The sequence below is a fragment of the Rhipicephalus microplus genome, chromosome 4 (assembly GCF_043290135.1).
Source record: "Rhipicephalus microplus isolate Deutch F79 chromosome 4, USDA_Rmic, whole genome shotgun sequence".
Lineage (NCBI taxonomy): Eukaryota > Metazoa > Arthropoda > Arachnida > Ixodida > Ixodidae > Rhipicephalus > Rhipicephalus microplus.
The window spans coordinates 61,391,605-61,417,135 of record NC_134703.1 but is presented as its reverse complement, the minus strand read 5'-3'; the positions used below and the strand labels follow the sequence as shown (position 1 = coordinate 61,417,135).

General features: G+C 41.2%; 2 protein-coding genes across 8 annotated transcripts in view; both read right to left on the bottom strand.

Moving 5' to 3' along the window:
• Nucleotides 1-4,045, bottom strand: part of Grp170 (hypoxia up-regulated Grp170 co-chaperone protein) — a 36,509-nt gene extending 32,464 nt beyond the window's left edge. For 2 of the 3 annotated variants that reach the window (XM_075892848.1, XM_037423008.2), the window contains exons 1-6: nucleotides 3,908-4,045; nucleotides 3,559-3,656; nucleotides 3,039-3,103; nucleotides 2,627-2,658; nucleotides 2,435-2,513; nucleotides 762-993 (exon numbers count right to left, since the gene is read on the bottom strand). In XM_075892848.1, the coding sequence (XP_075748963.1) occupies nucleotides 762-993; nucleotides 2,435-2,513; nucleotides 2,627-2,658; nucleotides 3,039-3,103; nucleotides 3,559-3,634 (484 nt within the window). In that variant the 5' untranslated portion in view covers nucleotides 3,635-3,656; nucleotides 3,908-4,045. Of the gene's footprint in view, nucleotides 1-761; nucleotides 994-2,434; nucleotides 2,514-2,626; nucleotides 2,659-3,038; nucleotides 3,104-3,558; nucleotides 3,657-3,742; nucleotides 3,766-3,907 lie in introns of those variants that run through there. The other variant, XM_075892849.1, reaches the window with a different exon arrangement.
• A 4,500-nt stretch (nucleotides 4,046-8,545) lies between these two features.
• The window catches only part of LOC119172038 (kinesin-like protein KIF20B), a 42,491-nt gene continuing 25,505 nt past the window's right edge, over nucleotides 8,546-25,531 (bottom strand). For 4 of the 5 annotated variants that reach the window (XM_075892844.1, XM_075892846.1, XM_075892845.1 and 1 more), the window contains 5 exons: nucleotides 20,518-20,692; nucleotides 18,613-18,740; nucleotides 13,485-13,773; nucleotides 9,948-10,068; nucleotides 8,546-9,060 (listed from right to left, as the gene is read on the bottom strand). In XM_075892844.1, coding sequence (XP_075748959.1) covers nucleotides 9,979-10,068; nucleotides 13,485-13,773; nucleotides 18,613-18,740; nucleotides 20,518-20,692 — 682 coding nt within the window. In that variant the 3' untranslated portion in view covers nucleotides 8,546-9,060; nucleotides 9,948-9,978. The remainder of the gene's footprint in view (nucleotides 9,061-9,947; nucleotides 10,069-13,484; nucleotides 13,774-18,612; nucleotides 18,741-20,517; nucleotides 20,693-25,531) is intronic. The other variant, XM_075892847.1, reaches the window with a different exon arrangement.

Here is a 25,531-nt window from a genome sequence, read left to right as displayed (position 1 = left end):
CTTAGCCACTAGACCACGGCGGCGGGGCAAGTGTACAAAAATTCTAGAATTAGAAAATTCTGGAGGATACATCAAGTTGCTTCATTTCTCTCAATCAAATTATACAAGCTTAACATTGCTACTGCCACACATTACTGAAAGGGCAGTTAGATTCAATTTTTTCCAATACAGTATGCCACATCGCGATTATAACGAGGCATTGAAATGAAATTGTAGGTCAGTTTCAACTGAGAAGTCGGTATTTGAGTACTGTAATGTCATCGAGTTCACAATAGGCTCACTTTTATAAAAAAAGTAAACATCGAAATTAAATTTTTGAATTTCATGCCAAACACGCTGTGGATCACAAATAAGTATGGCATCACCAATTTCATTTCTTTTTGTTGTATTTTGGCCATATCGCATCTACAGAGATGTCTCGTGTCAAGTCTGCTTAATTTAGAGTACCGTGCAATTCAATTTAGGCCCTGGAAGGTGCTATCAGTCAGCAAAGTGATGGAAAAATTAATGCAGAAACTTCGAGGCAACTTCCCCACTCTTTCAAGTTGTTCCTTGGCTTGTCAAGCTTCTCACAGCAATAGTGGTGCTGTCTGTACTGTGGGGAAGTAAATTACCAACACAAACAAAATCGCTGCTCTTTTAAAAGAAAAAGTACATGGGTTTCCAGAAGCCAATCCATTGTTGCATACAACAATGTCCTACAAGTCTTTATTCACAGTCAAATGAATCGCAGATGCTGAATGAATTTCGGCAAAACTTACCAGCGGCATTCGAAGCGAATTCTCTCGCGTGGGCCAGAATCATGCCAAGCAATTCCTCGGGGCTAAAGGTCATGTTTTCCGGGTGCCTGAACAAGACCCCGCCGGTCTTGGGGTCAGCCTCTAGCTGGTAGTACGGGAAGCGACGTTCAAATTCCTTCACCACAGGGTTGTTCCTGTCCTTGCCCAACAAGTCAAGGAAGTGAGAGTAGCTCTTGTCTGGGAACCTGACGCCCTGCAAAACAACGTCAAAGTTGTGACATGCCCAGTGACAGAAGACACATCTTGCTTTTTTTAGAGAAGATTCTGGAGCAGTAAAAAATGCTGCTTTGAAGCTGCCAAAAAACTACCAAAATGGTAGTTTGAAGCAACTATTGACGTTTCTGGAGCAGATGGCAAAATATCCTGCATTGAAGTTACTATAAACATACTGCACAAACACAACCAGTACTAATTGCAAGAAACATAATTAAGCAAATGGATGTTGAACATTATCGAAGATGAGCTATAATTTCTATACATTTTGTAATACTACCTAGTACTTGCAGCAGAAATTATATAAAAACAACAAAGTGGTAAATTAATCACAATGATGTATAACTGCCACTAAAGATGCAGTTTATAAATGATACAAGATTAAAGCAATCCGATTTTCATACTTGGCCAAAATACGGAAAATTAAGAAAAGCAACTAAATGAGCATGCTCTACATTTGAAATGATACTTTTTGTGTAATTAATGAAGACAGACCTGATAAAGCTTTATCCTCATAAAATAAATGCAATTCACATATTACATTTGTAACAGCAGTAGTTAATAATATGCATGATATTACAAATATAAGAATAAATTATATAATAAAATACGATATTATAACACACAATTTTTTTGTGCCTGGCATCTGTTCAAGCCTGTTTGCAGTGCAGCAGCTGTATGGCTCGGAGAATGCATTTGCAGCCGAAAGCTCACAAAAAGTTGGCCGCACAAACAGGAAATTGAACTGTATGCGCCTCTCTGGTCAAAGTATATATATTACACGTGGTAGTTCTAAGAAAACATATGCTGCGAAGTGAAACCTCCTAAAGTTAACCGCGATCAAGCTTGCCACTGAATATCTTAACAGGAAATTTAGCTTTTACTACTTGTTATGTTGAGTGGACATCATGGAATGCGTGTGGAATGCGATTTGGCTACATCAAACTGTTAGCACAGGTGTCGTTGCAATACTCAAATATCAAAGTTGATAATTATATAAATGACCAAGGACACATACAAACGTGCTAAAAAACAGCTTCTTTTGGTTTAATTCAAGGCTTTATTCACATTTCAATGAACAGCATAGAAACTAACTATTAGAAGTTCATTAGGTTGCGTTTACCACTTTCAGGGAGACTAATGAAAGTTTTGACCTGCATACTCGTGAGATGTGTTGCTTTTTGCTTTGCTAGTTTCAAGACCACTTGAAAATGCTACAACAGCATCATAATATCACTCATCATGAGGCAGTACCAGATTTCAAACGTAAAAGCTTCTTTTATAAATTCAGCACTTCTACAAGAACTTCAATGCTATATGGCATCTTTAACAAACAGGCTATAGTCATAGGGCTAGAACAAGTATTAAAATAAAAGTAACAAGAAAATTCGACCTAAACATACGTAGCAAGAAACACTTACAGTAGAGACGGCTTGTTCACCAAAATGTCGTTCCCCATCTCTGAATGCAATGGCAACAGGTGTTTTTCTCTGTGAATCTCTAAAGCAGAGGCAAAATAACCATGTAAGCTCAAAGTTCAATACATAACCTCTAAGCATGCAATGAATCTGTAGCAACCACCAATGACGAAAAACTTTGAAGAAGGAACTCACTTGTTTAAAGCGATTTCCATAGGAACTCCAGGCTGAAAAAAAGATTGCGTGCTTAGTTTGGTAACAACCATTGCTGGACCATTCCAATAGGCCACAGAACTAATAAAGGAGCATTTATATTTAACAACTATCTAATAATGCCCAGTCAATTCAGCAGCCTATGCAGACGAATGGTGGCGTTTGGCACCAATCAAATTTTATAACTTATACCTCGTCTTGTATGGCGCTTCCATGTAAAGAACAGTACTGAGAGGACTATTTTGCATGTTGAGAACAATAGTTTCTAGTAAGCCACATTGCTGAACAATATTAGCGATGCCATCCATGCACTACTTTGTGGAGAGTTAGTTAGGAAACGAGTAACATTGCTGAAAGATAATAGAAGAAAACAGTAGTCTGATTATAAACTCACAGACACAATGGCAACTTTCATCCACTCGACACCAAGGTCCACAGACATGACTGCAATACATTCGACTGGGGAGAAAAAAAAAAGTTTAAACATGCAGGCATGATATCACGGCTGTCGTGAACATCTTATACACTCTAGACGAAACAAATAAAACAGATTTTGTTTCGTGTGTTGGAAAAAAGAAAAGCGTCTACAACACGTAACGCTGAATGCGCATTAAGTATGACGAAACATTGTCGAACATATGTCCGCAGAGTGCGGGATACAACATGGGTGACAGGTGTCCACTAACTCGGGCAGATTGTGGCAATAAATTCAAGGCAATTATATGCCTAAGGCTGCGTTCGGACATCGTCAAGTTTGTGAACTGAACAGGGTTTCGTTCAACGCGCGAGCAATTAAGCGCCGATCGACTCGTGTAAACACACCAGGCGGTGCACCAGCACGTAAACCTTACTGTCGCGGAAGACGAAATATTAAAAATGACCAAATTAATAAAATAGGCAATGTTTGTACTTACCTTTGTACATGCTAATTATTGACAACGCGACGACGCACCAGGAGAGGTGCAGCCGCGAGATAGGCGAAAAGGCCATTGCTATTGATTTAGAGTGGAACCTGAAACGAGTCCATGGAGGAAAAACGTGACCGTAAATTCGGGCTCACACTTGAACGGCCTAGAACTGTTACAACGTGAATAATACCGATGTATTCCACAGGAGCTACGGTTAAGGCGCGACAATCAGCTGCGAACAGCAGGCCCCTTTCATTCATTGAGTGAAACACCGGCTTTAGAAACCACGTTATCGCCGCCGAACGCGCGAGCTACGCGCACGCATGCACATGAAATAGTAACGCGAAGCACTTACCTAACTACTCTATGTGTACGGCTGAAATTAAACGATTCTATTCATCACTATGCACATGACCCGAAGCACCGGCGAACGATTTTCGGGGGTATTTAATGATGGCCGGGCAATGTGGCGCTAATGTGGCGATGGGTGATTGGGCTCTCGCCACCGGATATCCGGTAGAACGACACGTGGACTCGATGTTTGAATGTTTGAATGCATGTTTGAATGCGTCTCCGCAGCTCTTGCATCACGCCTGCAAACTATCAGCAGATTTGTCCCTTGCTTCCAGAACTCGTAAGATGACGTAGCGACTACACTAACGTCAAATGTCTGAGCATTTGCTCTTGGTACCGAGGCTGTAGGACACAAAATACCAAGCGAAAGTAAAGCGACGTAAACAAAACAAAGAACTGGAGCATCAAGAACTGTAACGCTTGTACCTTCAAAAAAAGAGCAGCGGAGTTTGCGAAAGAAGATAATCTAATATAACTATACCACAAGTTAAACTGGGCAGTTCGTTTTGCCTGTTAATAAAAGCGCTGAGCCTTTGGAGACTTGGCGCGGGAATTTTGAATGTACACTGGCGTAGCCAGTAGGGGGTGGAGTCCAAGCTCACCCCCCCCCCCTCCCCCAAATGCACAAGCGCGAACATACACAAAGATTTTACCTCTTCCCGACCCTGAAAAAAAAATTTAGTACTCTACAGGTCCAAGAGGCACCCAGATTTTGCTTTTGGATTGCGGGTAAGATTGTTTTTCTCGCAAACGCTGACGACAAATACTTACGTGGTGACAATGTGAAGACAGCCATAGGCGGGGGGAGGGAAGGGCCCAAATGTTTATCGCAGCACTTGCCCCCCCCCCTCCCACCCCATTACCACTACTACCACCCGGCGTAAGATTTTGAAGAGGGCCAAAACTCGCATGCATGCAGATATGCATGGTTCTTCAAATTGTGAAATATGGTGTCTCTCCACATTATGCACGCGCGAGGCAGGCAGCGACTGAGCCACCGAATTTAGGAAATAATTACACCGCATTTGGGGAGGGGGGCAAAAATTTGGCGTGAGCCAAATTTAGTAAGAGATAGCAAGATGGTTTGATGAATATGACGCGCTTGTCAAAATATGAATTACGTCATAATCCAGTCGCTTACGTCGTCAAACACTCTCCGCTGGACAGTGGCACATACCCGCGGGCGGGTATATGTGCCACTGATATGCGGGTATGTGCCACAGGTGATACACACTCATCTACCCAGGAACAACAAGAACACACATTGGTAATTTTAATGCGCGAGCATTAAATTTCTTTCTCGCTGTTTCTTACCCTTTCTATACTTTTTTTCCTTCCTCGCTCTACAATACCCTTCTTTTTAAGAAGAATGCCCCATTTCCATTTTTGTTTTACTTCTATCACATCCTCTTCCCATCTTTCTCTCGCCTTAATGTGTACATTTTGGCCATTTCCGTAGTTTTTCTTCCTCTGCTTTTATTTATACCTTTGTCTTTATTCTCTTTATTTACGTACCCACCTCTTCCGCTTTTTAATGCTTTGTATCTCTTTCACACGGTAGTGGTGCTTGCTCGATTCTCATGGCACATACTTGCATGTTTTGCAGGAGGAGCACAAGTTATAGATGCCTTAAGCAGCCTCACTGCAGAGAGAATCAAGAAAGCACATGCCTATTCATTATGATGATAGTCTTTTACAGAACAGTAGTCACCGACAGCCTGAACAGCTTCACCATTAAAACATTGCTTCCAAGTTCCTTAATGTCAGTTCCCAACTCCGCTGAAACTGTATACCTCTTTGTACAATTAAGCATTGTCATTTCCAATAGCAATGCTCTAAAGGCGGGCACCGAGCACCCTACATTTGATTATATTTTGGCACAGACAAGGTTGCCTGTGCCTATTTTAACGCTAGCGGTCGCAAGTTTTCCACAGCCTCCATCAAGAGACGATCACCTCCACACTGCGTGACCATACCCACAGCATCCGGCACAGAGTGGATGGCATTTGGCCGCAACGAGACTAGGCGTTCAGCTAAAAAAAAAGGCTCATTCCAGCTTAGCAAGCTTTCAGACTTGCATAGTGTCGTGGCCACAGACACTAGCCCACAATGACTGCAAACAATTGCGTCTATATGTATCAGCACAGCATGGCGCTGTACAGTGTGGCCTTGTGAATATAATATACATTTTAACCTCATTATAATAATAATGTTTTATTTTTCATCAATAGTTTGATGAAGGACAGCTGCAGGTAAAAGTTGCTCTCCGAAAGAGGCAGCTTTACAAAGGCCCACAGCCACCTTTCAGCATGACAGCAGTGACAGTCAGCAATGTGAACTCAACAACAACCAAATAAATAAAAAAAAATATAAAAAATCAAGTCCGAATTCCAAAAATAAAAATAACAACCATGATAATACAGCAACTGCAAGAAAATATTAAAAACTAAACGTGTATATCACACAATTGAGTCTGTGTACAGTGTAAGAAATCTATGCCAGCTTTCACATACTTATTAAGTAATGTAGGAACTATGTAGGATAACTTATTTGTGGAGTAGTTTATTCTGGAAGTTTTTATTTTCCACAGTAACATAGTGAATTTGCAGTTACAATGAATATAATAAAGCCTGTGTTTTCTGTAGAGCCAGCATTAAGTGTGCACCAAAATCATGCATAGGTGTAGTTCGGAGCACTGCGTACAATACCAGTTCCCATCCAGACATTAAACGACAAAACATAGGTCACTATGGTAAAATATATTTGATGCCGATGTGAACAATGATGGCACAAAAATATCACAGTTCAAGAATAACGGTTCACACAATACACTAGCTGAGCACAAGAGCAGCAGAAGTGTATTCTATGGTGGATATGCACAATAAAAAGTTTGCAACATGATTAAAATCAATAATAAATAATAATACCTGGGGTTTTACATCACAAAACCACGATATGATTATGAGAGGTGCCATAGGAGAGGGCTTCGGAAATTTCAACCATCTGATGTTCTTTAATGTGCACTCAAGAAAAAAGTATTCATCACATATTGAGAATGATTAAAACCGCACCAGCAAATGGGGTTTAAACATAATTGTGAAACATTCAGACCTGACACTTGCAGATCAATATTAAATGCCACCAGCACTCTTTTGACACTCTTGAAAAAAACATGGCCGACAAGTCTCCCACCCAATCATGCCCCACTACCATGCTGTAGCTTTGAATAGTAAGATCCCAGAAAATAACATTAATCCACAGTAACCATGTTATTTCGGAATTGGTTTACTACAACCCAGCCAACAAGAGCTGTTTCAGAAAGGTGTCAATAATGCCTAGCTTTTTTGATGCGTGAACCATCCTTTAATAACGCAACAAAACTGTGCAAATATGTCTGCAGATATAATTAAAATGTAGTAGAGTATCACAAGCGCACCAATGACAAGGTGCTTGTCATGAGCCAAACTAACATCACTAGATCAGCGACCACTTAAGAAGCTCGCAAGCATGCAAATAAGCTTACACCTATTGTCAATTATCTACGCGAGCTTTTACAGCTGCGAATGTGTTCGCAGTTAAGAGATAAATACAAGGTCATGAAACTAGTTCAACAACATGCATTTGTCCCCTCAGAAAATATTTTTTTCTTTCTCACTCCTGGATAAGCACTTAAAAAGAAATGGTCCCATCATAAAAGTTAAAACAAATCTTGATCCGGACAATAAAAATAGGAATTATGCCAAAACGTAGTTTACCAATTATCCGCTTTAGGATGAACAGATGTGCAATAGTGCACAGAGGCAATAGAGGGTTTGAAAAAAACTCTGTCATCCTCGTCGCTTGCACTGTTTACATACGCTGTAAAGAGCACACAACAAGGTATCGTTAAAATTTGTCGTACATGTATCATCGTAGTTCATTGATATTCATTGCAGTTAAAAAAACTGACACACATTCTCAACACAACTTTTTGGAGAGCTGCCACTGGAGATGCATGCAACAATGCCGTCGACACAAGCTTTTCTCTAAACGCATGCTACTGCTATATCACAGAAAAAAGGTTTAAATACTTTATTTAGGCTTAGGATATAATTTCATGGGCTTTGAACAGCATGTTTTGTTCCCAAAGTCACCAAAACGTGCAAACGTACCCATCAACTGGCCGCCATGTACACACAAGTAAAAACCTAGCCTCGTTAGACCGAGAGCGTCTTGGAACATATAAAGTGCACAAGAATAGAGTAGAAACGAAGGTAGCACATGCAGCAGTGTATATAAAGCACTGCACAACCATTATGAACATGCTTCTGGTTGGTACATGAGATCAAGATATAGCACAATTGAAACAGAAACCACATACAAGAAGTTGCAACTCTTCTTTTCACGCATATTATGGGAGGGCCATTTGTCAAGGTAAAACAAAATAAAAAGAGAAGCTACAAAAAAGGAGATAAACCAAGCGGCCATGATTAGCATACCTGCCTACCAGTGTAATGTATTCACAATTACTGGTGTACCAACACACTGTAGTAGTGCGCAGGAACGACTAGGAACTTTGGCCAGTGCCAAATCATGTACTTTCCCATAAAAATGATACACAGACACTTCTTTTTTTCAGTGACAGCCATTGAGAACTGGCTAATGTGAAAAATATCGGGTTACACATTGCTAAAAACAGCTTCAAGAGTTCAATGAAAGTATACTAATATGCAACACTACTTAAAGTGAACAATGCTCTACCTAGCTCAAAGGGAGACTGCCAGCGGCTACCGTTCTCTTGTAGAAACAGTGCCCAATCGCAATCTGAATGGTATTGCACATTATACATTACATTCAAGTTGCAGTCAAAACTTGTTAACTATGGGTATAAAAAGAAGCAGTGTCCACTGTTCTTAAATTAAAAGTATTATGCAACAAACATATAATCACGCACATAGCAAGATTTGTTCAGCACAACTAAAAACCAGAGGTATGCACCATTACCTCACAAGTGTTATGCAATATGCATATTAGGATGCATGTCAACTAAAACTAATTTAATGTGACTAAAACCTGATGTCACTGCTTGGCCTTTCTCCACACAGTTGTCCAAGTGTTCATGGAGCTCCATGACCCGAGTCAGCAGGAATCAGGTGGAGCCGGTTTGCTGCAATGCTGCACGTAAGTAATGTTTGAGGCGGGTTATTCACAATTGGAAATACAACAATGAACTGTCAACAATAAAGACGATAAAGCAGGCTACAGCAAGCATCAAAACGCTGCAATGTGCTGATACTACCATGCAGTGACCTGCATCACAATGTCAAGGCATAGTACAGAATAGAATTGAAACCAAAACTGTTAGTAGAAACACTTGTATGTACTTAATTATTTAAGGTGCTGCGAGGGTTGACAATCCGAAAAAAATAACATCCGCCACTCATCTGCAGCACAAACTTGTGAAGGAAATGCACATGAATTTTCTGCACGGCAAAGCTTCAAGGTTGAAAAAAAAAATGGTTTTACATTCCACGAATAGGACAAGGGTCTATGCCTTATTGGAGCATTTGTGGGACACGTTTAGCTAACCAGGAGACTAGTGGACAGCCTTGCTAGATTCGATTCAACAAGATCAAGACTTCCACGAATTTCCTCAGAAACACGTTGCTAAAAAGAAAGCAGTCACTAACTGCTTCCACACAACTGTGAAAGGTCCCCTCTGGCTGCAATATTGAGTTACATATTACTGTCATTGTAACCTATGGAGAATCATAGTAGCCAGTAATGATCACATCTTTGTGAAAAGAAACCCCTGCCTGGTCATATGTTGCATGGCAAAAATAATACTAGTAAGACATTCTATTTTTTGCACTCACCCCTGTAGCAAATATACTTTTATCTTGTATGGCCCCACCCAAAATTTAGAATTCTTTTTCAAGTTAATGTGAATATGTTCAGTCTTTCACTGTTCAAGACGAAGGCCTCTAATGTGCACTAGTACTGTATAAGTGACATTGCTCCTTTAAGAAAAAGCTTCGAAAGTAACTTGCAAAATTTTTCACCTGCCACTCGTGCCCCCAGACAGCCTGCCAGCTACGAAGTTGCAAGGCGTTTAAGTGGCGACGATTCAGCGTTGCCATCAGCAAGGACAGCACGGTGGTCATGCTGCTGCTGCTCCTCCTCCTGGGCAGGAAGAATCGAATGCACATAAAATACTAGCGCATCTTTCTCGAAGAGATGCACCTCAGTGTATGCTGTCTGTGCCATTTGAGCTTTAGAATATGATCAGCCCATTCTTGTGGCTCAAACATCTTTGCACGAGCCAAGTTATGTAGGAGGCAAGGTTTTGTAGCAGAGCTGTTAGAAGTTTCTCATGTAGTCTTGGGCAGTTTACGCCAAGCTACAATAGCATACTGTAGCATAGCGAGGTGGAGAAGAGAGCGGCGTTGTGGCAGAACGCCTAAATGAGCGAAGGCCCGAGTGCTCCGCAACAACATCACTGCATCACATGAAGAGGGACACTGCGAGTGGCAGCGAGGCTTGCCCCACAGGTGCTTAAGAACCACCCTTGGACAAATGCACGTGTCTGTGGTGGCGCTGCAACACTGTGCCAGCATTCCAGTGTTGTTGTTGCATGGGCATATTAAGTCGTACATCTAGACTTGAATTGCCTGCTTGTTCACTTTGGCGGCCCTTTTCTCTCGCAGCGGAATAAAAAGAATAGACCCGAAATTCGCTTAGCAATTTCTTTCAGTGAATAAAAAAAAAGCCAGGCCTGTGCAGAACAAGCGGCACAGTCACAGCGAAAGCCGAAATTGCACCATTTCTAGAATCAGTTGCTACTAATTACAAGTATGCTTGCAAGGTACCCACCATTACAATAATTGATTCGGTGGCTGATAACAGTGAAGAATTACGGCCGAGCCCTTTATAATAAGTTGGAAGCACTTAACGACCCACTGGTCAACCAATTTATATTGTGCGACGCCTGGTTACACAATTCGTATTCTGCGACACCACATTGTTATTTTACTCTTCTACCATGCTACCTTGCGTATGTTAACGCAGTTCCTTTAAGTGCACAGGAGTTTTGAGCACCGGCATGGTTTCGTGGTAAAATAGTGGGCTTCTATCGAGAGAACCCAAGTTCGAATACTGCCCCATTCCAGATATTTGTTCTTAATTAAATCTTTTTTTTGTATTTCGCCGATAGCGGTAACGGTGGACAACTATGGCTTCCTTGCCGTGATCTCACGAAAGCTTTCCCTGTAAAAATAAACATGGCTCTGCTACCACAAATGTCAAAGACCAGTGGAACTGAACAAAGTCCATTAAAAAGTTCAATCATGCAAGAGCGGGTTCCCTCCGCTCCTGTGGACTTTGGCGTTTGTTATAGCAGAGCTACGCTTGTTTATTATAGGATTTCGAGCTTGCCGTTTGTGTCTTGTGTGTGGAGAATTACAGTGGCGAAAAAGAAGAGCTACAACGGGACAAATATGCCAACAAAAGTTTTCACCTAGATATGTGCATGTATGCTTTCCAAATACCGTTACGAAGTTTAGTGGCAATAAATTCGCTGAGAATGCTATAATTCAAAAGCTGTTGTGAGCTCATGTCTACGAGCTCACAAATCAACCACCAACGTTAAAAACAGTAGCAATTTTGTTGTAACTGTGACACAGGCTAGACTGAAGAAAGTCATAGCCAACAGAAGCACTTATCTTTCAAGAACATCAACTCAGAAATCTTGCCAGTTTGATCCAACACTAATGACGTTGCCTCGATGAAAAGTGCCATTTTGTGTTGACACTAACCTTTCCCACTTTGGGGGGCTTCCCACTAAACTTCAACAACCAGTGTTTGTTTTTGCCTGCAACCGTAGCACAATCTAATGCACTGCCTCAAGTTATAATTATTGAATAGCAAAAAACTTTAAGGCTTTTGGGTATGATTTGTGCAATAATCAAAGCTGACATTTTCTTCTACGATGCTACAGTAAATTTCAAACTTACACTAGGTCTGAAAACCATATAGAAGTTTCTGGCAGTATCAAATATAACAAGCTAAGTGCTACATTTTCACACTATTTGATTGGAGGCACAACAAAAAGGCCCTAAAATGTTTCCTGGTTGAAAAAAAGGGGGAGCCCATTGCAGTTAGCATGCACAAAGTTTCATACACTATATGGGGAGAATTTCATTGTACATTTGAATTATTTCTTTTTTGATCTTGCAACTTTGATTATGCAAGGTACAACACAGCTCAAATTTTTTATTAGAAAATACTGAAGAGTGCCAAATCAAACAGCATTAGTACATTCAGTTTGTCGTACAAAATCTCTTAGCACTACATGTGCACCTTTAATTACTGGTTTGGTGTCTCCCAAGATTGTTTTAACTAAAGGCACAAAACGTCCACGATGCATAAGTCGGTAAGCTAACTTATAAGTTTAGGAGTCGATTCACTCATACTCGAACTCGTATCGGGCTGCGAGCGAGTCCGAGCGGGTTTGGTGAAGGAAACATGTAGCCAGTCCGAGTGAGTCTCGGTTGGCAAAAATATTGCCGATTCAGAGTCCAAGTGAGCCCCAAGTGCAAAACATTCTTGAGCGAGTCTCAGTGAGCTCCATCTCTTAGTGCCAACCTGTGGTATTATCTACTCATCTTTAGCATTACCATCAGCCTTATATCGAATCACGTTTTACACTCAAGTCTATTCATACAGATCTCAATGGACAAGTGCTCATGTGTCACCCCTACAAGAGGCTTGAGCTGGGGGGGGGGGGGGGGGGGGGGGTAAGCCAAGACTTTTCCTTATAAAATCTTTCACAGGAAGTTTGGCATGTTTCTTGTGAGTGGCGTATTTCATAAAAAATGTCCTTACTGGATTGAAAGTATTGATAACCAGTACTTGAAAGTACAAGATCAAGAGGCATATAGGAGAGCACAGATTATGTCAGATATAATATTGGCGTTCAAGGGCATGGACACAAACAAAAAATCACTTTTATCTCATGAACTTATGAGTGGATTCACTCAGACTCGCTTACTGAGGTCAAACCGAAGTCTAAGTCTGAGTGAGCATGGCTGATTAATATGTTGATGAGTTGAGTCCGCCTAAGTCCGGATGAAACATTTGATGAGAGTGAGTGAGCCCTCAAAGCGAAATATATTTTTTGAGTGAGTCTGGGCGAGCTCCTATATTTTTGCCGAATTACGTCACGATGTGAAAAGTTTCCTTGGATAAGGAAGCTTTTACCGCAACTCCACTCCCGAAATATGCCCTCACCGCAAAGCCTTTTACAAGACTTGAGATTATTTAGTACTCCTTCCTATGTGCAATGAATTCAATGTGCTAAATACTTACGTGGTGCGAGACCTTTTTTGTTTCTTTTCATTTCATTTTGCAACTTCCCACAACGCCAAGCCAGTCACGATGGCCGTGACTGGCTTTGAACAGCTCATGTTGTTCAAAGTTTAACATTACAAATATTCAAACTTTCCTGTTACGGCGAGCTTTAGGCATCGGTGTATGTTTTTTTTTATAAGCTTCAGTTTTTTTTAAAGTCGGTGACAAACCAAAACAGGGCAGCTGCTCACCAGTGCATCATCTGGGGTCAAAACTGACTTCTTCACACAACTTGTGGTGCGGCGCAGAGCCTTGAAGTGGGCAAAGCTGTCCGATAGCTCGGATGGTGCTCCTGACGTGGCCATCGACCACGTGGCTCGAATAGCACGCCGAGTACTTCGCGTTGAGCGGCGCGGGCAGTTTTCGTCGGCACCCTCATCTTCAACATGCTCAACGGCGGACTTCAAAGCCTGTTGCAGGTGACTCTGCTTTTCCTCCTTTGCTTCCACTGCTGCGATGTCAACATGCTGCAACTCCTCACTGCAAAAAAAGTGAAACATTACAGAAACATGCAGGGTTGTTCAACCATTCGTCAAAACCCACAGCTACCACAAGCAAGCAATGCAAAGTGATGGTAGAGTCATCCATTAGCTTGCTTCTATCTAGTGGTATCTCGTGATTCATTTTTTTTTTCTCAAGAAAGAAATTTACAATCAACCAATGAGGAGGAAAATGGCAAGTTCTCTTTTGCACACTACCTGGAAACTTCAACCTCTTGTATGCATACAAGGTCCACACATAGGCACTTGCTTTTAAGATAGTGAATCTGCACTTGCTTTTAAAGATAGTAATGGTCATATTCTTTTAGGCACAGAACCAGATAGATATAGACAGTACCAGAAGACAATGTCGATGATCTCAAATAAGTGCACTGTGACATCGCTGCAAATGGTTTCCAAGAATATCAACTCATCCTCCATAAAACCTTATGTTTGCACAAGCCGCTCTACTGTACATGCCCCACATGAGCAGAGGCATGTCTTGTGTATTTTTGCATTTACAACATCCAAGTGCTGGCACAGAGATTGGCTGCCCTTCACGCTTTCTAGAAGGTAGCTTAGAGACAGCGGCCCTTCCTAGAAGAACGGCAGTCCTATTCAAATTGGGTAATGTTCACAAAGCAAGGTATTGGGCTAGTTGGTTTTTCATGACTGAAAAAATTGTGCCACAGTTGCTGCAGAGAACAAAGTCCTGCCTAGCTTCCTTCTCCGCAGCAACCAGTCAGTAATGTTCACCCTTTGCCCCTACAGAAAGAGGCAGAGGCAAAATCGATCATCACAGCATGGCCTGTACATTATGCTTATTTGAAATGCACAAACCTGGTCAGCCGTTTTATTATACCTTTGCACCATTATTTATTTATTTATTTATTTATTTATTTATTATTTATTTATTTACAATACTGCTAGCCCTTGCGGGCTGTAGCAGGGGTGGGAGGTGAACAGGTGAACAATACACAAACAATGTTAGGCAAAGAACAAGTCCAGCCGTCGTTGAAAATCCTGTGAGGATCTACATCCTGTAAGTACCTCGGGAGGAAGCGCATTCCAGTCAACAATAGATCGTACCAGAAACGAAAACTTAAATACATCCACCCGCGGTACATAAGCTTGGACAGAAAATGAGTGATTGGTACGAGCCGACACTCGTCCTGGGGGGCGCAGGTATACACTGGGATCCAGCTTGTAGTTCTTATAATACAGGTCATAAATAAATTTTAAGCGAGCTATTTTTCTACGTGTAGCTAACGATTGAAGGTCAGCCCTAGCAAGCAAAAGTGATACAGACTGTGTTCTCATGCAATTTGAATAAATAAACCTCGCGGCCAATCTTTGTACTCGTTCAAGTTTGTTAATTTCAGTTTTAGTATGCGGATCCCAGATGATAGCTGCGCACTCCAGCGTTGGTCTAACAATAGTCTTATACGCCAACAATTTAACAGAGGACGTTGCATTACGGAGTTTCCTTCTCAGAAAACCCAGCTTTCGCTTCCCCAGTCCTGTAATGTTGTCAATATGCTTGTCCCACTTTAAACTGCTGGATATAGTAACACTTAAGTACTTAAACTTATTAGAACTCTTAATTTCTCTATTGTTTATTGTGTTTTTATAGTTAAGGGGGGATTTTTTATTTGAAATTGTCATGCAAACAGTTTTATCAAAATTAATTTTCATGTCCCATTTTTCACACCAGTTGTAAATACATCGAAGAGCATCATTGAGGAGCATTTGATCAGAAACACTTTTCACATGACAAAACAAGAAACAATCATCTGCATATAACCTTACATCAACAAAAGGAGGCACAACCGTTGCAATATCATTCACATAAATTAAAAAAAGTAGAGGTCCCAACACGGAGCCTTGTGGCACACCTGAGGATACGCGTAAAAGAGAAGAACGTGCGCCACTTATTTCAACAAACTGCAACCTATTGCGCAAGTACGCTTCAACCCATCTTACAATTGCGGGATCAATACCAAGTATTAACATTTTTTGAATAAGTTTCTGGTGACATACTCTATCAAAGGCCTTAGAGAAATCAATTGCTATGACATCGACTTGTTCTTTTGAGTTTATCGCTGTAGCGAAAGCATGAACAGATTCAAAAAGCTGAGTGACGGTTGAAAGGCCTTTTCTAAAACCGTGTTGCTTATTATAAAACAGATTATTGTTTTCTATATATTGAAATATATATTTTGAAATTATATATTCTATTACTTTGCACGCCGTGCATGTGATAGAAATTGGACGGTAATTACAAACATTAAGGCGGTCACCAGCTTTGAAAATGGGTGCAACTCTTGCTAATAACCAATCAATCGGAACAGCGGCAGTACACAAAGATAAATTAAAAATTTTAACTAAGAAACTAGAAACCCAATCAGAGTAGCGCCTCAAAAATTCGTTGAGAATCATATCCGGACCAGGTGATTTTTTATGATCCAATTCAAGCAGTAATGCCATTACGCCCTCTTTAGATACAGTAAGAAAATTGGAACTAGTATCATCGAACGTACAGCCTTTTTTTTGAATGATCAATACTTGGAGAAAAAACAGTACTGAAGTAATGATTGAGTGCTTCGGCAATCTGAATCTGTTCGCTATAGGAGGTCCCGTCTATAGAAAGCCCAGTTATTTCAGACTGCGAACTAGACAGGTACCGCCAAAATTTCTGGGGAAAGTTGGATATGTATTCAGACAATATATTAGTTAGAAAATTACTTTTAGATTGTTCGACTTCTCTTCGTACCTGAGCACTAATGTGAGCAATAACAGACGAGTTTCTTGGTATTTTCTGACGGGCGCGACATAGTCGTCGTTTTAGGTGAATGATACTTCTGGTAATCCATGGGTTAGCTTTTGCAGTTCTCTTTTCTCTTTGGGGAACGAAACGTGACAAACAGTCGTTTACTACCTTCTTAAAGTATTTCCAGAGGTCATTTACATCATCTGTAGGCGGGATAGCGTCAAAAGCCATTTCTAAGTAATCAAGAATTGAGGTATCATCTGCGGCCTGAAAATTGTACACCTTTACTCTGGTTATTTTTTCTAATTTTTTATTTGGTTTAATTATTTCTAATTTTTTATTTGGTTATTTGTGTCAAAACTCAACTGTTTTATTGTACCTTTGCACCATGCGTCAAAGATAATTAGTGGCTCACATTCATGTGGCACAATAAAATTACAAGCACACTGACCGCAATCTGAGCACAGGTGAAAGCAAGACAGGCATGGCACACAAACTATCCAATTTACTCTAGGCTTTCCAATTACAGTTTGAACAAAGACCATTAACGTCAAGCATCGACTGTGGATAGTATGCCCACCTTCCGACTATTGAAATGTGGGACACGCTGACTGTACTTGGAATCGACACAGCCCAATAAGAAACCGGCATTTTTTTTTTCAACTCGTGATGCAATATTTTGTCATCTTAAAAAACATATACAGAGTAAAGGATACAAATTTACGTCTAAATGCGCATGTGTATCAACTGGTTACTTTACACAGCACTTTAATAACACTCAACACTAAATGAAGTTATCAACATCAGCATAAAGATTCGCCAACTAATCTATAGGTGCACAGCAAGCAGCTGTGGCTTAGTTTTCACAAGTTACTGATCAAAAGCATCAGGAGTGCTCAACGTTGCTTCTTTTACCTAATGGTGCAATTCTTGTCTAAATGTCACTTCTATAGCTGGCACCCAAAACACTTGCTGAGAACTTTAAGTGCACGACGTTAAGCACAAAATGCTTGCACCCAACATGTCCTGAAACAGGGTGGCCAGATGTAGCTGAACTTAAAGCACTGCTGAAATATAGTAACACAATAGTAACAAAGTGTAAACTTCAGTTCATTTTTCAAGATTTTTGAGTGTCTAGAGAGATGCAAGACAACAGCCATCAATGCGGAGCAGTCCTCTAAGTCACTGGATGTGCGGTCATTCTAGCCGAGGATAAGGCATTTGCACAACTTTTAATAAAGCAAAGTTGCACATTAAAAGAAATAAAGTTTGTTTTATCCCAAAATTCGTTATCAAGGTTATTCCTAATACTATCTAGTGCAATACTATTTTTCATTGACTTTGTTGTAACCAATGTTTCGTTATATTCAAGCTCGTACTATTGAGGTCTCAGTTTATGTGCACACTAACCAAACAGGGGCAGCACCAGGAGTATTTTAACGAGAGGGGGGGGGGGAGAACCCACGATAAGCAAATTCCTTCAGGGGGGGGCAGGGGGGGGGGAACTTAGCCCTTGTGTTCTGACTGACGTTACCTCTTTCTTGGAGGAAAACGGGGTAGGAGGGGTCTGGAGCTCTCCTTCCCCATACTCACCCCTAGCGCCACCCCTGTAACCATCTTCAACTCCAGCACCCTAGCAATCTCAAAATGGCCCACTTAATAAAGGGTTTTGAAAGGCTTAAGCATTTCAAAGGTATATTTGATTGAGAGAGGCGGTCAATATTGATTTTTCACGCCCCACTTTTCCGAATTGCTATCATAAGTGGCAGCACATAATGTGAAAGTTATGAATAGCACCTGTGCTTTGCAAACAATGCGGCAGTTCTTCAGCTTTTTCAACTTTCCGTAATACACTGGATTTTGTTAGAATTGGGCTGTTGCCAGGTGACAAACACTAGTAGCCAACACCACTCAATACTAAATTGCTTCTCTTCAAATGATAAAAAACTAAAAAAAAACTGCAGCTATGAAAGACAACCCCACTGAACTAAAGTTTAGCTCTTACATGTAATCAACCAACAAATGGGTCACAGAAGCCCCAGAATGACAATCCAGATGGGTCGCACTTACCAGCCATCTTCAGTTGTTGAGTCATCCCGAGCAGTTCTCCGTTCAGTGAGCGCCTTCTCAAGTTCGGTAATCCGGTCGTTCGCTTTCTCAAGGCTTTCAAGAAGTTCCATAACAGAGTTTCGCTCAGCCTTCAACAAAAAATAAATAAATAATGCGGAGGGGAACTCAATTCAGTTTGCAAACACCTAAACGGTTCGGCTTTGCAAAATAAAATGATTTCGTACTTATTGAATTCATGCATATTGAAAATCACTCAAACTGAGGCGTTTGAGACCCATTGTTGTTGCTTCCGTCTGCTGCTATTGCGAAGCACGGCGTTTAAGAGCGGCATCTGCAGCTATTTTCTCGACGATGGCATCGTTTTAGTACGTCCGCACCTTTACTGCTTCGCATCTTCGTGAACGTTTTCCGAAACAACAGTCCTACGTGATCAGTAACGCTTAGCAGCAAGTCGAGTTCAAAAGAATTCCCATGAATAAGCATTCTGCACGGATCGCACTGCCTTGGCAGCTCTTTTGAAAGAAACATCCGATGTTACCCTGCTCTTCCACAATTCGGCTGTAGTTCTGATGCTCCTGTGAAGTGATGTGCATTTTAAGACCGACTTGCCACCGTTCGAAACTCTTGCATCACAGATGCAGGTGGTACAAAATCCGCACTTGTCACTTTTCTGCGAAATCGCGAAGCACGAAAACTCGGCTGTGTATGAGTCGAGAAATGCTTGAAAGTACTACTTCCTTGCTGTTGACATCACCACCGACTTTCCCACTGAACTCTGGAAAATATGCAACCCCCCCCCAACCACTTAACACAAAGATGCTTAGGCTGGCAGCGTATCTATAGGTCTTGATATGTGATATGTGGGGTTTAACGTCCCAAAACCACCATATGATAATGAGAGACGCTGTATAGTGGAGGGCTCCGGAAATTTCGACCACCTGGGGTTCTTTAGCGTGCACCCAAATCTGAGCACACGGGCCTACAACATTTCCGCCTCCATCGGAAACGCAGCCACCGCAGCCGGGATTCGAACCCGCGACCTGCGGGTCAGCAGCCTATGTCCCGCGGCCACCGGCCTTCGCCCAGATGTGTGGTACATGCTTAGCGGTATGGTTACAGTGAACTAAAATTTTGTGACAAGTGCTCTTCTGCAGTACTGCAACTGTCACAGCAGAAAAAGCCGACATATGCACATGAATTTTAAAAAATGCCTCTGCTGTTGCTGCCACTTTTTGGGAGATTCGAGACAGAAGTCATACAATTAGGAGATTGGGTCAAAATTCTGGAGTCTTCTGAACAATTCGGGAGAGTTGGCAGGTATGTTTATGTTCAAAACTGCAACTAACCAACCCAACTTATGGAGTGTTTACAATGGTGCAGACATGCTTAGCATGGTCAAAAATTGCATTCTGCTTAATTTGTTTTACATGTGAATCATGCATACCTTCTTAATACCTCTCCTAATTTAGATTCAAATTGCTTAGAATAGTCATGAGTGAAACAATATGGACTAGTTTATTTGTGAAATGTTATGAATCTGGAGTCCCAGCTAATTAATACATAGTGCATTTACCCCAGGACTTCAGCAAGGAACACCAAAATATAGGCTATAATCTTTTGGGCAAGATTATTTCATGGTCCAGATGTTAACTCATTGAACTTGAAAGAATGGTGGCCAAATGCTGGCAAACAAAATAATGACCACAGATCAACAGCAAACTCAACTCTCAATATTGAAATTGCTTGTAGATGAAAAATTGGACTAATAAAAAGTATGGCCTACAGGTTTACACTAGCAGATGTAAATGAGTGACAAACTTTTAACATGCATTGCATTGACAATTCAAGCCGTGTACAGTGTTTGGATAATGCAAAGAGATGTTCAAAAAAACACGGCATGATCACCTTCAACTCTTTGTTCATCTGAAGCCGTGTGATTTCACAAGCATTCTCAATGCGGACGGCCATCTCATGATTTAATCGTTCACGCTGGGTGTGGAGAGACTTCTCCAAGCTTTTCACGATGTCCTCATAGTCACCGACTTCGGCTTTGTGTGCAGCAACCATCTTCCGTTCCCAGCTGCAAGACAATCGTTCAATGTTCACGCGAGAAGCTGCTAAAAAGCCAGGGCAACTAGAACAATAGGTGTTCAGCATTTGCACACTAACCCCACATGACCTTGCATTATGTGGAATCTTGTGAAAACATTATTGACGGAGCCCTGAGCCACCCCTCGGGCTTTGTGAGAAATCATTCCGCAAACGGCAAACTTTGCAATGAACAGTGCAGCCAAACTTTGTGATCGTGCATTGCTTATTCAGTTTGCAAGTGGAGCGTGACGTTACCATTTTCTCAAGGGCCCTCTCTCATACAGAAGGCCCGTTTTAACTTCGGTGGGCAGGCTGCATGACATCAAACAGCAGATTGCTGCGTTCGATACGTCATCCATCGGTTACTATCAGCAAACAGATTGCGTACACTTCTTGCCACAGGGTATTGCCACGGGCCGACACCGAGATCTACGACTTGCTAACTTTGAAACGATCTTCCTGGCGATATCACTTCTATAACAAATCACAAAGCCTTTCACGACCGCCTACTCGAACATTTCAAGCTTACGTAGCTATTTCTCATTTAGTTCTTTCTAGATGTGTTATCTTATATGTTTTAAATTGTGTAACATTGTAGTATGTCACATTGTAGTATTGTAAATGCTGCTAAATTTGCTTCATTTTTCAATCAGTGACTGTCTATGTTAATTAAGTTCGTGTTTCGTGCACGCTCTTCCTTTGTTTAGTTTTTCTACCTGGGGGTTACTCTTCCTTTTTTTGGCACTCGCTTACATCACAGTGCACTTTTTAGACTGTATAATTTAGATTTCATCTTTTTCTGTATTTATCACACGTCATATTTTACCATGTATTGCCCCCCCTTAAACAATGCTTTTATAAGGAGCCTGTGAAGTATTGTGAATAAATAAATAAATAAGTAAATAAATAAATAAAATTACACAGTAGAAACACTGGTGCACAAAGGAATCCTGACAGAGAGAAACTTGGTCATCACACGTACTGATGCAGCCCCTTCCCCCCGTGTCACCCATCTCTGTGAAGCTTCCAGCATGCTTATTAAAGCTTCAGATGAAAGTCCTTAAGCGTACAACAGTCACGCTAACTCTGCTCTTTCTCTAGAGATTTAAAAAATTCGTGAAGAAGTCGATTTACGAGGCCATAAACTCTCAATACTGAGGTCATTAGATGGTTACTTGAAAACGTGGTTTAGAATTCCTTTAAGAAAATAAAAGGAAGAATGCAGCCTATTTATACATTAAGCTCTCGTTCTAGGTGTCACATGTGCAGTTATTATATTTCATAATAATATAGCAATAGTATGATAACAGTAAGAACAATGTCTTCGGAATCTAACAATTACCACAAGGTTCATGCTCATTCACATGACCGAAATTCAAGGACTTTCAAGGCTACGTGTGCAAAATTTCGAAGAACACACCGTCTGTTATAAACCCGATTGACACGTAATCAAGAGAATATAAATGCTCGAAATAACAAATTCATTGAAAAAAGGTACCATAATTGGAGCAAACGTCAAAAACATAGCTCCAATGACATTTTCTGCCTAGAAAGCTTTCATCATAGTTTTTTAAAGCTGCATAGGTGATAACTTTCAGTGTGATAAGTTGCAAACTTTCATTCAGATAAGCATAACTATGAAACAATTATTATGCAAGTTGCTTTTCCTCAATTTTCATATAAATATTGCCTATCTCCTGCAGCTTGGCCTTGACCGTCTTCCTAAAGCTGTGACTTGGTGATGCATGTCAAGTCACTGTCTTTGCCTTTTCTGCATATGCTGTATTTGTTAATTCCTTAACAGTGGCTTCTAGCTTCTTTTCCTTTTTTGTAAACATTTCGATATCCTCCTCAATGCAACATTTCTATTTTCCTGGTTTTCATTCTCCTGCTTTTCCAGAATTTCCAGAAATGCACGGTGTTGGTTCTGTGCTGAAGATACTGATGTTCTCAATTCTTTTGGGATGGGCACACTACATATACCACCTGCTACATTTACGGCATCACAAATAATATAGGACAATTGTTCAAGCCCTGACAGGGCTTAAAATTACAAAGAGTGCAACACGAGTGCATCCAGACAAATTGGAGAGTTTGGACGAATACATTGTCCTAGAAAAACCAGAAATGCAAAATGGAGCTGCTTCTCATTTCAAAAACTGCCTAACATCTGCAAAAAAAATTTTTTTTTTTTTGTACGAGTAAATTATTTTCTCTTGACCCCAAACACACCATCTGCTGTGACATCGTAGATATGAACAGTGTCTACCATTTACGCAGTTCCTAATCTGTAAAAATGAAGTACATTGTCTCCTGAAAGAGCCAGAGATTTGACATACTGAGTACAAGAAAATTTTGCTGAGCTAATGTGGCCAAAAAATGAACACTTAAATTCATGATGTCACCGTTCGAGGTTTGTGGTAAATCTGGAAACGATACTTGTCGACAGATTTTTTTTTATCTATTAATGACTCCAAGGTGGTTCAACAGACTTCACTAAAGTCTTTAAAGTATAACTGACCAGTTGAAGGTAATTCTTTTTTTTTTTTTTTTTGCCTTGGTGTCCCTTTAAGGGGGGAAGAGGGTTTTAAATTTTTTTTTTATATTTCTTGACCAAATTCAATGAAAATTGTAACCCAGACAGAGTTTTTCAAGCTGATTTCAAAAATATAATTGCTTTTGAAATTGGTTGGCCAGTTGCAGAGATAATTAAAATTAATCCTATATTGTTTATCAGAACAATGGAAAGGCAATTATTGGCCAGAATATTAATATTGACATATGGCTAGATACTATGAAGTGTAATTAACACAAATGTAGGATTACTTTTTTAATATTACAAGTATTACCAATTTTATAGCAATTTGAAGTTTAATCTCCAGATATCTCTATCAAGCGATTAAATTAGTACCAAGAATAAAAATTTAGAAAGACTAGATTGAAAAATCTGTTCCTACATTTGTGTAGGAGACATATGTAGCTACATGCCACCACAAGAATTGTGGCTCTATGTGACCTCAAGACCAAGATATCGCTTTGGCAAGTTTCAAAAACATCGAAAATGACATTCTGAGAAAACGTCAAAAAACAAAATAGGCTCATATTTAATACAGAAAATCACAAACTATTTACAATGTTCACAAATGGCCTAGCATCAGTACCCTCCAGGAACATAGTCTGTCTGTTTAGAGTCATTTCGGTGTTGTTTTCGTAGCACACGCTGCAAGTTTTCTGCAGAAGCATGCTTGCGTGCGCATGCTTCAGCACGGTGGCGATCTTTTTCACTCATGCGCTTGGTCAACTGTTGGCCAGGGTTTAGCTGAAGTTCTTGAAGTATGGCTGTAGAAGCTTTTTCATACCCAGAATTGAACTTCATTACAGCCTCTGCCACAGCAGCTTGCACAGCAAACAATGATGCATGTTTCTCCTTCGGCGCCAGTGCCCAAATAATTGAGTGGAGACACTCGTTGTTATTTTGGGTCTTCCCTCTTAGGCATCGCCGAAGAAGCGATTCATCAGACAAACGTCTGTAAACTGGAAGAAGCGCCTCACATACATGGGGTGGCAGATTGTGGCGGTGTTTTGGAGCAGGCTCACCTTTGGCCTTTGCTGCGTTTTGGCGGCACCATGAATCTGGGCCCTCTGGACAGAGAGTGTGGTTAGAAGTGACATCGTTTGAGGTGATGTGGTAGTATGTGGCCATGACTGCTTTATGCATGGCCTTGACATCACCTTTGTGCGATTTCAAGGCCCAGCCATAGTAGCTGCTGAGCTTGGTGATAAGCTCACCAGTCAGCTTTCCTTTCCCACCGAGACTCTCTGTACCAGAGGACTTCTGCTTGGAAACTAGATTTCGCAGTGCTGTGCCCATTCTCTTGTGAATGTGGTTAACACAATCTTCCTTGTCCACGGGTATGTATCCATAGACTTTCGCATCTTGAAGAGCAAGGTAAGCGCGGCTGTCACCATCCGACAACAAGGTCGTGTACCGCAGCTTATGCTTCTGCAGCGATCTTTGGAAGAGGATCAGTGCCGCTTCCACCTCCATCTCCCCAGCTTTTTTGTCCGTGTTTTTCTGGCATGCGTGTGCCTCCTTCCAAGCCTGGTAGGCAGGGTCAACTTCTTTTGGTGCCCGTGCGCACCCAGCACAGAAATTGCTGAGCACTACATAATCGAGCACAAATCCTGTGTAGAGCTCAATTACGGTGCCGACGCCGATATGAGACGAGTGGCCGCGCGTCATCCATGTGCCATCGAACGATATAGCGATGTTGTCCGGGCTGTTTATATTTAGGTCACGGTACAAATCGCGCACTAATTGTGCACATGTCCCCATCAACTTTTCTGCCCCATCGGTTGCCGCGGGGACGAGTTTCGTTTTCAAGTGTCCCTGCCATGTTTTATTGTGCATTCCTCTCTCCGAAATGTTCATCGCCGCAAAAATGTCGTTCATTGCGGTTTGCCCGTTTCCGGTGCTCTGCATTGCACGCTCCGCAAGGATGTTTATGACAAAAGGCCTGAGCTTTGCTTTGCCGCTCACGCGCGGCGAGCTCCATCCCTGCACATTATCGCCGCAGATCGCACATTCGGCAACAAACTTCACAGCAAGGCCAAAATCCCGCTCACCTTTTCGCACCGTGAGGTTACCACCACAAATTGTACACTTGCAACTGGTAGACGCCAGCAGCGCGTTCATCGAGTCGTAACTAGCGATGAAAAAACTTGTAGCGAGATCGTTGCTAGCTTGTGTGGCAGCGTCATCACGATCCAAAAAGTCAGATTTTCGGGCAGTAGCAGGAGTTGAAGCAAGTACATTAAGTTTTTCTTG